The sequence below is a fragment of the Podarcis vaucheri genome (genome assembly GCF_965113315.1).
Source record: "Podarcis vaucheri genome assembly, chromosome: 5".
In the NCBI taxonomy this organism is placed as follows: domain Eukaryota; kingdom Metazoa; phylum Chordata; class Lepidosauria; order Squamata; family Lacertidae; genus Podarcis; species Podarcis vaucheri.
In genome coordinates, this window is record NC_138763.1 from 4567905 (window position 1) to 4580787 (window position 12883).

The following is a 12883-nucleotide window of genomic DNA, read 5'->3' on the forward strand; positions in this document are numbered from 1 at the left end:
TAGTTAGCCAACAGATTTCCCAGACTATGGTTTGATCCTGGTGGGGCATCGTGGTTTGTGGATAAGGAGAGAAGCGAGTGCATAGACCTTAATCTCCATGGCGCCCATTTCTGATCCTTGAAACCATGGGTTTACCATGTGAGTAACAAACAAATTCTGCCAACCTAGCAGTTTGAAAGCACGTCAAAGTGCAAGTAGATAAATAGGTACTTCTCTGGTGGGAAAGTAAATGGCATTTCCGTGCGCTGCTCTGGCTCGCCAGAAGCAGCTTATTCATGCTGGCCACATGACCTGGAAGCTGTACGCCAGCTCCCTCGGCCAATAAAGCGAGATGAGCGCCGCAACCCCAGAGTCGGTCACGACTGGACCTAATGGTCCCCAGGGGTCCCTTTACGTTTACCTAACAAACCTTACGATGCACTATTAAACACACTAGGGAATAAGCCGCAATGAACACAGTTAGCATGCAAAGGATTTCACCGAGTTCTGTCGCCCGTTATGCAAGTGTAAAGTACTTTTGGGTGAGTTGCATTCCCAAATTCTTGCTCCTTCATGCCCTCCCGCATGGCAAGATGGTTAGGTAACTGTGTCTCCACAGGAGTCACTGTTTGCTCAGCAGTGACCAATGGACAGATAAAGTTTTTACCTACTGTTTAGGATTAGTTTGAAAGGAAGCTATATAAGCTTAATAGTACTTGTGTAGCACACAGGTAAAAAAATTAGGGCAGTCTGTTTTGGCAATAAAGCACCAAAATATCCCAGTGGTTTTGAAGAGTCATTTTGGATGGCTCAATAAGATCACCTGCAGGCTGCCTGCAGTATTTAATAGGTGAGAATTGATGGCTTCTAGAAATAGAGAGTCTTGCTGTGTGATCCTTTGCTTTCTCTTTGTTTGGGTCCCTGCTCAATTTAAACTGCTGGACAGGTGTTACTGTGTTTCTGGCTACTCAAAATTGCAGGTATTTAAAGATACTTTGTCAAAAAAGCTGGGGAATAAAATACTCACTGCATCTCTACTGCTCCCAGTAGATCTGAAATAATACTAAAAAAAATCCCATTGTTGGTTTCGCCGGAAGACTGCTGTGCCGTTTCTGAAACCAGAAAAACGTCAGAGAGTAGAAACTTGATAATAGGCGAGATGCAAGTTGCAGAAGAAAACACAGTAGTTGTGTTTAATAATGCTTAGGATTTACATAGTCTTTTAGGTTTGTTGAAAAGTACTTCACGTATATTATCTTAGTAATGCTTCCAACAACCCAGAATTTTTGATTAACACTGCATTTGTAGTTGATGGGACTGTGGCTAAGCGGGAGGCTTACTTAAGTCCATTTAGTGAATTTGTGGTAGATGAGAGAGATTGGAATGGGGGACTTCCTGATTGGTGGCTGTGCAGCCACTGTGCTTTAGTAGTGCAATCTGCTTCCTCCATTTCTGCCATCCTGGTTCCATGCACCCTCCTCAATTTGTTGCTTATAGGAAAGGGTGACTCATGTAGAACCCAAGCATCTGGTGTTGTGTTTGAGGATAAAATAAGTTTGGAGGCCTCTGCACCAATTGATATATAAAACCAAGATTCCCACCGCGAGTTCCATCATGCTGCTTTCCAAGTTGCTGACTTGTGTTTCTTCGTTGTTGTTTTTAGAACAAATCAGCTTTGGATGAAAGGGTTGCACGTTTTAAAACCTATTTGGAGACCAAAGGGGCAGCACTGAGCCAAACTACAGAATTCCTTCCATTCTATGCCCTGCCTTTTGTTCCCAACCCTATGATCCACCCATCTTTCAAAGAACTTTTCCAGGTATGTACTGAGTGGCTGCTAGTCATGGTGGCTGAATCCTACCCTCAGGATCAGCAGCAATAGGATGTGGATATTTGTTTATCTCATTTAACAGAAATTCTATACTGCTTAACTGCAGAAAAGCCCAAAATGCTTTAAGGGTTTTCAAAGAATACAAAATATACAAATTATCAATAAAATATGCTGCTAAGGGTGGATGGGACTGTTGAAGGTTGGTTGCTGCACTTCAGTATAGATAGGTGAAAAATAAATGTTTAAAAAATGGTCAGGACAAATCTTTCACGTTCTTAAAAATGAGATTATAAAAAAGCAAAATTAGTAAAACCAATATTCAAATATATATATATATTCTAAGTGAACATTATAGATTAAAATACATGTCACCTTTACATGTTGGGTATGCTTGCCTAAATAGAAAGGTGTTTAGCAGGCAACGAAAAGATTCCAGTAAAGATGTCTACCAAATGTAAGCAGACAGGGAGTTCCACAGTGTAGAAGCTGCCAACCAGTCCCTGCGAGGAAGCTGTAAGAAACATTATGCTGGACTAGGGAGGCCTTTGGTCTAAACTTACATTCCAAATCACAAGGAATGATGGCTTCTCTGTCAGGAGTGAGGGATACATTATTAATTTTTAGCTCAGCAATGCTTAAAAATTGTGGAATCCCCAAAATTGTTGAAGAACCCCAGGTGCCTGACGGATCAAAATATGTTTAAATAGTTGCCAAACAGGAGAGAAAAACAGCCAGGGTGCAAGCTTTCCATTGCCTTTAAAAGCCGCTTGCTGAGTCTGCTGCAAAAATGGCCACCTCTTCTTGTCAGAAGGCCAGCTGTGACTGGATGTGAAGGACCTCTATCTGGAATGCATTCAGCATCTGGCGTTGCGGCCAGAAAGGCCTTTCCCCACATGCTCTACTGTTGCGTCTCAGGACTCACACTTCCTTTTGCCCCGCTGCTTTCCCCCAGGGAAAACAGCTCTTCAGCGCTCAGTCGGAGCAAACAGCAATTTGGGTTTTCTTCAGATGGACGTTTGCTCCAGTTTAGCACTAAAGAGTGGGTTTTCCCTGGGAAAGGAGCGGGGCAAGGGGGAAACTTCTCTGTCTCGTGTTTTCTAGGCTTGGGAACATGGACAAGAACTTAAAATTACTGATCTGAATAGCTGGCTAGGTACATAGGAGTCCATCTCCTGATTCCAGACTGTTTAGGGTCTGACAGGTTAAAATTAGCACTTTTTGGACTTGCAAACAAATTGGTAACCAGATAAGATTTTTTAATATTGGAGGAATATGTTCAATATGCTTTTTCCCAATTCAAACTGATGGATCTGTTTTGAAGGGCAGCCTCACAGAGACCACAGTACCCTGTCCAAGTTAGCTGTTACTAAGACCTTTAAAGACTGTGACTCATTAGGACACAATCCATTTAGATTTCGGTATACACAAATGTCAACAAGGTTTTCCTGTGCAAGGGCTTCTGTGCAGCTCTTATCATTTCAACAAAGTTTGCAAAAGAGAACTTCATGGTGGTTTCTGCTCCTACAAAATTGCCCTACTGTAGCTTAAGTGGCCCATCCACGTTTGCAATCCTCTTAATAAAACTACCATGGCCTCTTCTACATAAAACTACCCCAAATTGTCTGCTATTCTTTGCATTTCACCAGGAGCCATGTTTTAAGTGACATATTCCTCGCTTTTTGGCTTGCAAAATGCTGGTATGTGTTGTAGAAAATTGCTGTACATATTTGATAAACAGTTCTGATTTGTGTGTTGCTTTTCTAGGATTCTTGGGAGTCTGATCTAAAAATGAGGTTGGAAGAATTCCTGTCTGCATCTCTAAAAGCCAGCAATACCCCAAGACTTCTGACTCTCTATGTATCCTTTGCAAAATGCTCTAAAGATAATTCACTGCAATTTAATCCCTTTCAGGGGAGCAGTGAAATTAGTGGAACTGTCAGCCAGTTAATGATACTCTGCAGCCTGTGTATATTTATTTGGGGGAAAGTTCTGCTGGGATCAGCATTATACTACTTTCAAGTAGGCTGCAATCTGGTGTATTTTTAGATGATTAATTAGATATATTTGTATTGATTAATCATTGCATAAGCTTTTCAGAATCTGGGCCTCATCCATAGCTTGAATGCTTTATGAAACACCTGAGGGCAACTTACACCAGGGGTGGGGAAACTTTTTGGCCCAGTGGGTCAGATATTTTATCTCCTCCTGTGGACCAGTGTTGGCAGGTGTGCAGGACCACTTACTGGTCAATCATCTGATGCCATAATGATGTAAGACAGCTGAGATTTGTAAAAGCTTTGCACAGTGCTTCCCAAACACCTAAGCACCAGCTGGTTGTCAGGCTCTTGGGAAGCACTGAGCACAGCATTTGCAAAGCGCCCTGCACATAGCACCTGACATACCTGACAATCAGCTGGCTGCCAAGTGCTTGGGAGGCATTGTGCAAGGTGCTTTGCAGGTACTTGCAGTCAGCAGTGCCTGCAAAACCCCTTTTGGCCAAGCTGAAATATGATGTCTGGTGTAGGGCAGGTGAGCGTGGCTTGACTGAAATGGCCACGCAGTCCAAATCTGGCTCACAGACTGGAGGTTCTCTATCCCTGGTTTAGAGTCAAGCATAGTTCGTTTGGAAGGGATTCCATAACCATGGGGCCACCACTGAGAAGGCCTCCTTTTTGTAAAGAAAAAGTTGACCATTCTCTGCCCACCAAAAACCTCTCTGCTGTAAATCATGCCTACTTATCCCTGATCTGCACAAGAGAACTGGCAGGTGGCCTTTTAAAGATACGATGCTGAGGTGGCTTACTTAGTTCCAACCTCAACGACTGCTTAAACTGGCAGAGCTGAATTAAAAGCCTCTAGGACTGCACTGGTGTATGTCTTCCCTCTCTTTCACCCTCCAAAGAGAAACATGCAGTTAAGGTATATACTTCTAAATGTTTGGCACGTACTTATATGTTTGTTTATAGTGGGTTGCCATGATTTAGAATCAAGTGGCTTTTGCCTGAGACAAGTGTCCCTGCATGAACCTTCTGTTGGCTGCTCAGATCCCAGCCATTGTCTGGTGGAATTTTATGAGACAGTTCCCAACCCTTCAGGCTTGTTTACATACCTAGGAAGAACCAAGGATCCCAATGCATTCCTCATTTTATTATGCAAAGTTTGCTGCATCCTTAGGGAGAGGTTGTCACTCAGCAATGAACCGTATGGAAGGTCCCAATTTGTTTTTTGTTTTAATTTTTTTATTAGGTACTTCAACAAAACATATTAAAACATATCATCCTTAATTTCCCCCCTCATTTCCCCCTCCCCCTCCCTCCCATAAACAACCCGCCCCCCCCCCCGGCTTCCCTCAGTTCCAATCTCTGGTTTCTCTATAAATACTATTCTCTGCACGTTACAGAATTGTATAAGTCCTTAATTTATCTAACTAATTATTATCAATAAAAAAATTTGTGAGTGTTTATTCAAAGCCTGCCAAGGAGTCCAGTTCACTTTGTTGCGTCTTTAGGTACTTTGTAAAAGGTTCCCATTCCTCTTTAAAGTCACAGTTATCCTTGTCCCGTAATTTATGTGTCAATTTTGCCAGTTCTGCATAGTCCATCAGTTTCTCTTGCCATAATTCTTTAGTCGGGATTTTCTCAGTCTTCCATCCTTGTGCTATTAAGACTCTCGCCGCTATTGTCGCATACATGAAGATGTTTTTCAGCTTCTTTGGCAGGTCTTTCCCTACAATTCCTAACAAAAATGCTTCAGGTTTTTAAACAAATGTTAGATGGAACATTTTCTTCAATTCATTGTATATCATTTCCCAACATTTCTTAATTTCATTACAATCCCACCACATATGGTAAAATGTCCCCTCCTTTTTCTTACACTTCCAACATAAACTTGAACTGGTTTTGTACATTTTTCCTAATTGCACTGGTGTCATATACCATCTATACATCATTTTCATATAATTTTCTTTCAACAAAGAACAATCTGTAAATTTTAAATCAATTTTCCCTAACCTTTCCCAATCTTCCATCATAATGTTATGACCTATATCTTGTGCCCATTTGATCATGACTGATTTTACCTCTTCATCTTTCGTCTCCCATTCTAGCAGTATCCTGTATGCGGCCTTCATTAGTTTCACTTTCCCTTCGATCACTTCTTTTTGAAACCTAGATCTTGTATAGCTGAACCCGGAAGGTCCCAATTTGGATCCCCATCGGAAGAAGGTCTCTAGTGGCAGGGCTGACTGAGAGCAGGGAGAACAGCTGCCAGTCAGAGCAGAGTCTGCCAAGCTAGGTGAACCAGCCAGTGGCCTGGCACAGTGTAAGGCTCCTTGCATTTGTCTGAGTTGTTATTTCTCACACTTAAAAGCAAATTTCTAGCATGTCTTCCAGCTGTGTCGTACCTCGGTTGCAAGAGCTTCATGATTTATTCTCTGATTTGTCTTAATTATCACTTCATGCATGGGGGACAGTACTGTCAGGTGGAGATATCGCATCTTACGCTTTGCATGCAGTAGTGGATTCCACTTTCAGTCCCTGGCATCTGTCGTTACAAGGACACAGGGTCAGGTGGTGGGAAGGCCTTCCTCTTCCTGGAACTCTGACCATTGCTGACCAGACAAAACATCTGGAGAGCAGCAGCTTGGCAGAGGCTGACTTCATGCAAAGGTCCGTCAAACTTGCTTGGGTCGACAACATCCACCTCTTATTCCCTGCAAGTTTTTCCAGAAACAGACACCAGACGCTTACAAAAGAATAAGAATAATAATAATAAATTTTATTTATATCCCGCCCTCCCCAGCCGAAGCCGGGCTCAGGGCGGCTAACAACAATCAAAACAGTCCAACATTCTAAAACATTCATTATAAAATTAATTAAATCAAATTAAAATCAAATTAATGGCAACCATCAAGCAAAATTTTGTGCAGATTGCCAGAGGAGGGGGTCAGGCTGCGCCCTGACCAAAGGCCTGGTGGAACAGCTCTGTCTTGCAGGCCCTGCGGAAGGATGTCAGGTCCTGCAGGGCCCTAGTCTCTTGTGACAGAGAGTCTGGGGAGACAGATCATTTGAAACTGAGTTGAACTATAGTGCAACACCTTTCACTTAACACCAGGTGCAGAAAATGTGTGAAGGAGCTAGCGTGGACCAGCGTTCTCGCAGGGCTTTGAACTAACCATAGTCTTGCTGAGTCTTGGTTCTCCATCTGTAGGATTTACGGGATTTTTTGTCCTTAAAAAGTGCTACGAGATCAACGAGGCACCAGTCCATTTTCTCTCACTGTTCACTGAGCGCTTCTTTTCCTTAGCTCTCATTCTCTCCCACGGCAGAAGGAGAACGCACAGTGCAGCCAAGGTAAATAAGCAGGCTTTCTGGAGATGACATGTATATTCTCTTTTGGAATCAGAATGCCTGTCATATGGCATTAAAATGGTGATTATATTTAGGCTCTGAGCATTTTTACACATGAGGCTAAAATGTTTGGGCGGTATCCAGTTAAAGTGTTCCATCAGCACAAGAATGTACACTTGGGCAATGGACCCCTTCCCCCATTTGCACACCCTGTACCTTGCCCAGATCTGCTCCAGACGGCAAAACCCTGCCTGCCTGCCTGCCTGCCTGCCTGCCTGCCTGCAGGACCCCACCGCCCAGCAAATAATGCATTCCCTCCTTTTGAGCTTCCAAAAAGAGCACCTACAAAAACATTGCAACTGGGAATTGCTGGGTGAGTTTGCTTTTTCCTCCTCCCTCCCAATCCATTTTTCTTTTGTGTTGCACCTTTTACATTAATAAGCCTTAGAACAAAATTTGGCTGATGAGCAAAATAAAAATTCTATATATAAGCAGTCAAACACAACACTGGACTAAATGGTGGACTCCTAATCTAACGCAGCAGGGAAACCCTTCCATTAATATGCATTAATGTCTGGAGCTGCCCCAACTAAGCCTTTAAACGTGTTCAGAAGCACATTTAATTATTGATGTGTATATGTAACTTTTAATTCTCTGATAGCTACTGTATAGTGTGACTCTTTCCATGGAAAATGTCCCTTCCCATCCAATCTATTGTTTTTGTCAATAGTTATAAAAGCCCGAGACACAAAATACATCTGGTTTAGAAAGCAGTAGGTTCTTCCGAGCTTTGCCAAGACTAGGGGAGCCTGGAAAAATCAAGTTTCTCAGTTGTGTAGGACAAAATACCTGGTAGGCAATTGATGGCTGCGGTTGCATGGTTCATTTTGTTGTCGGAACAAAATCAAAACGAAATGCTTTTCAACTGGGGGGGAAATTTGACTGAAATGTCCTTGGAAATCCTCTTAATTTTTCTGGTCTGCTGAAGCTGATGAAACTAAAACAGCAGAGCTGGGAGTGGAAAGCTGTTTTTGACCTTACTTTAGAGTTTCTTCAATAGGTTTGGAGCTTTAGGAGCTCTCCAGTGCTGCCTCTTATCATTGTCAACAGAAGCAAGATTGAAAACCAGCCTAGTACTGTAATGATTTCATTTTTGCTTCCTTCCTTTTGCAGCAACTTGAACAGCTGAGAAAGTTTCAGGTTCAGTAATGGTGGGGAAGGCGGAGGTTGAGATTCAGACTGGTCACAGTGGTTTTGTAAGTGGTCTGTGAGCTACCTCTAAGGAAGGGGCTCTGTACATTTTCTGGGAAGAAATGCAAGTGTGATGTAGTGGTCTGACATTGGGGAGAAATGTTTAAGGCACTTCTTGTATATTCTTGAAATTAAAAGCTCAATTGGTGCCATATATAAGTCATGCTTTTGAATTCTGGTGCTGGAGGAGACTCTTGAGAGTCCCATGGACTGCAAGAAGATCCAACCTATCCATTCTGAAGGAAATCAGCCCTGAGTGCTCACTGGAAGGACAGATCCTGAAGCTGAGGCTCCAAGACTTTGGCCACCTCATGAGAAGAGAAGACTCCCTGGAAAAGCCCCTGATGTTGGGAAAAATGGAGGGCACCAGGAGAAGGGGAAGACAGAGGACGAGATGGTGGGACAGTGTTCTCGAAGCTACCAGCGTGAGTTTGACCAAACTGCGGGAGGCAGTGGAAGACAGGAGTGCCTGGCGTGCTCTGGTCCAGGGGGTCACGAAGAGGCGGACACGAGTAAACGACTAAACAACAACAAATAAGTGAAATGCAGCTCAAGACCTTCCTTAAATCTCTTGAGGCACCAGTCAAAAACTTTTTTTTACAACCAGACCCTTTGATGCTTAACTATCTGGGGCCTTTTAGAAGTGGGTGGGATGTTTCCGTTCCCCTACTTGGTTTTCATGTATCTCTGTTTTTGGGCTGGTTGTAAGTCGCTTTGAGTTTCTTTGGGCAAGATAAAATAACTTAACCAATTTAGTAAAAATAGAAGAAAAGAACAAGCATCCCAGAGGGTAGGGATGTGAGTGGATTTGTGATGGTGCAGCTGCCAGACATTTGTGCTGTACTATGCTGACTTCTGCTCTCAAATAGCAGAACCCGTGGGGAGGATTGTCCATTTGGTAAGGAACAGTGAGTGCTTCCATCAATCAAGTTGCGTATGTCTGTATGGACCCTAAAGCAGGTTGCAATGCTCCTTTCCCCCATTCCCCCCCCCCCCAATAAAGGTTAGAACCTGGTTGTTGGAGGCAAACACATGTCACTTTTTGGTCCTGGGATGGTATTCTTGAGAATATACATGGCTTCAAATGCACCTTCTAAAAGCAGTGCTATATCCTAGCAGAGGAGTTTTCAAGTATTTCCTCATGAAGTGATTCCAGCTGGGAAATGAAAACACCGGTTCTGTTTTAATGCTTTGTTGTAAAGTTGATTTCTGTGATTTTCTTTTTCATTTGAATGTTCCCCAGTAAATACTCAGCTCTGTTTACAAGTGCCACCTTAACTATCCTGAGCAATAGTTGCTGAGACCAGAATGTTCTAGCAAGACCGTTAAATTGTCTAGTTTTAGAGGCAAATATTCTCTGTCCGCTCTCCCATGTTTTGTTTCAGTGTTAGGGTAGTGATGTAATCTAGAGGTGACAGAGGACATTCTCCCTCTCCTGGTCTATGTCTTATGACGGTGAGGATATTGTCTGACAATTATACTTGGTGCTGCAAAACTGAGTAAGTGCTCCCTCCTGCTCTTTTGTCACCACGTTGGATTGTTAGCCAAAGTAGGCGCCAACAGCATACTCCCTGTGTCCATGTAGATGTTATATATAGTTTGTTCACTATGCATTTGGACTCTTCTTCAGATACGGTGACCAAATTTTGCATGATGGTTGATGAGATCGAGGAGAGCAAGTCTCTGGCTGTGCTTGGCTACAAATAGGCACCATTTTGGATCGAGATGATGATGATGATGATAATAACAACAACAACAACAACAACAACAACAATAATAATAATAATACATTTTATTTATACCCCTGCCCTTCCCGGCCAGAGTCAGGCTCAGGGCGGCTGACACCAGTAAAATTACAGTACAGTGGTGCCTCGCAAGACGAAATTAATTTGTTCCACAAGTTTTTTCTTCTTGCGAGTTTTTCGTCTTGCGAAGCACGGTTTCCCATAGGAATGCATTGAAAATCAATCAATGCGTTCCTATGGAGACCGTCCGGGGACAGAGGGGACCAGTTTTAAAGCAAGGGAAGGGACAGTGGGGAGAATCGCTTCTCCCCGTTGCTGCCCCTTGGTTCAAAAGGGGTACGGGGACAGAGGGGAAGGCGCGCGCACGCCTTCCCCTCTGTCCCCTCTTTTGAAGCAAGGGGTGGAGAGGAGAAGATCGCTTCTCCCCGTTGCTGCCCCTTGGTTCAAAAGGGGTCCAGGGACAGAGGGGAAGGCGCGCGCACGCTTTCCCCTCTGTCCCCGGAGATTGCGGGGCTGGCAAAGGGGAGAAGCGATCTTCTCCCCGCCGCCCCTTGCTTCAAAAGAGTTCCGGGGGCAAGCTTCATTTTGCGAAGCAAGCCCATAGGGAAATTCGTCTTGCGAAGCAACTCAAAAACGAAAAAACCTTTCGTCTCGCGAGGCGTTCGTCTTGCGGGGCACCACTGTAAAAACATAATATGGGGGTGGGGAACCAATTTAAAATACAGGTTAAAATGCAATTTAAAATGCAGAGGTGGCACACTGAACCATTCAAAACAGCACTTATTTTAATCACAGATTTCAAAACTGCACTTTTTTGTTACTTAGAATTCATGAGCAACACCATGTGCAAGGCATTGTGTATTTGTGTTTTGCTATGAAGGAAACAGGACTGTGTCATTCCTCAGTATGTCAGTGCGGTTGGTAAGGGGGAAAGGCTCGTAATTTCCCTTTCTTCCCTTTCACAGAAATGCTGCAGCAGCTACATCAGCAGCTGGTGGAGTCTGAACGCAAAACCATGACCTACCTCAAGCGGTTCAACAAAATCCAAGCTGACTACCACAACCTCATTGGGGTGACAGCTGAGCTGGTGGATTCCCTTGAGGCCACAGTCAGTGGCAAAATGGTAAGGGGGAACTTGAGAGCATCCACATTTGATGGTTGGGATAAACCGCATTTGCATATTGCCAAATATTTCTTATTCAGATGGGTCTGATGAAGGAGGCTCTTGCCTGTGAAGTGTCATGTCTACATAAATTGGAATTTATGCAGTTGAGGCCTTAACTGGCAGTGAATGACCAAGAAAGAGACCATGGAGGTTGCAGTGAATAGCAAGATGAGGATGTCATTCCAGTGAGTGGCAGCTGTGAAAAAGTCAAATTCCATTTTAGGGACCATTAGGAACGGGATTGAAAATCAAACTCCCAGTATCGTGATGACAAATCTGTGCTGTTACTGCGCTTGGAATACTGCGTATGGGTTTGCTCAAAAATGTTCAGAAAAGGGCAGCCAGAATGTTCACGGGGCAGGAAAAACTTCCCTACGAAGAAGGGTTTTGTAGTTTAACGATACACTGTAAGATGCAGTGCTTCCTTTTTGCCTGTCCTGAATCTCCCACCACTCAGTTTCAGTGGCTAATAATAATAATAATAATAATAATAATAATAATAATAATTTATTTATACCCCTCCCATCTGGCTGAGTTTCCCCAGCCACTCTGGACAGCTCCCAATCGAGTGTTAAAAACAATACAGCATTAAATATTAAAAACTTCCCTAAACAGGATAACCAAAAGCTCTAGAGAAAGGGAGAAAATCTTCTCCCTATACACTTTCTCCACACCCTAACTAGTTTTAGTTCCTCTCAATTGCTCTTTTTCTAAGCTAAGAAGCCTTGTCCCAAGGGGCTCCAAGAAAATTGGACACCCATTCTTTGCGAATCGGTTTACTGTTTTATTCTAGTTCTACCAGGTGGTGGCGCTGTTTAGTTGAGTGTTGCATTCAAAGGAGTTTTGGAAATGAACTGTGAGCTCATCCGACTTTGCATTTTATGATCTTGGATTTCATACACTTATTTCATACAATGATACAATCACAGTGGCAGAAAAGGCTAAATGAAGCCCAGCCCTTCTCCCCTCCTCCCCCCGCATCCCAAGGTGAGGAAGCCACAGAATTTTATCTTTTGATGCAGGGTGGTTTATATAAATCTAATAATAAATAGAATCTGCATCACACAGAATCCCACTGACAAGAGCAGGAGCCAACATGAATATTCTGCACCAGCGCAGTTGGCTCCCAATGACTCAAGCAAGCATATAATCCTCAACTTGCGAGGACAGGAGCTGCCTCCTCACTTCCAAAATCCCAAGGGGTTACTAAGACAGTCAAGTGAGGGAGAAAAATCTTTTCTGGTCCCAGGTATAATCACTGTTCAATGAGCATAAAGCAAAACTCATCCATTGATGTGAACCTTCCTAAACAAACAAACAAAAATGTACAGTATTAGAGTCCAGAGTGATTATGGGTTAGATCCAGACTTAGTTAGGTCACACTGCAAACCTTGCCCCATTGATTCCAGTGGAACCCAAGTACAACTTAGGGTTTGAGTCTTACGTTCAAACTCATTCAAGCTTTACATGGTCTTTACAGTAATACCTCTCTCAACGTCCGCCTCGTCTAGCGTCCATTCTGGCGAATGTCCACGGCAAACCCGGAAGTACCGGAAAGGTTACT

At 43.3% G+C, this 12883-nt stretch overlaps 1 protein-coding gene across 6 annotated transcripts in view; it reads left to right on the top strand.

Moving 5' to 3' along the window:
- The window catches only part of ARMC9 (armadillo repeat containing 9), an 84862-nt gene that overhangs the window by 5195 nt on the left and 66784 nt on the right, over positions 1-12883 (top strand). For all 6 annotated transcript variants that reach the window (XM_082224070.1, XM_082224067.1, XM_082224068.1 and 3 more), the window contains exons 5-8: positions 1643-1798; positions 3575-3667; positions 7137-7161; positions 11120-11277. In XM_082224070.1, the coding sequence (XP_082080196.1) occupies positions 1643-1798; positions 3575-3667; positions 7137-7161; positions 11120-11277 (432 nt within the window). The remainder of the gene's footprint in view (positions 1-1642; positions 1799-3574; positions 3668-7136; positions 7162-11119; positions 11278-12883) is intronic.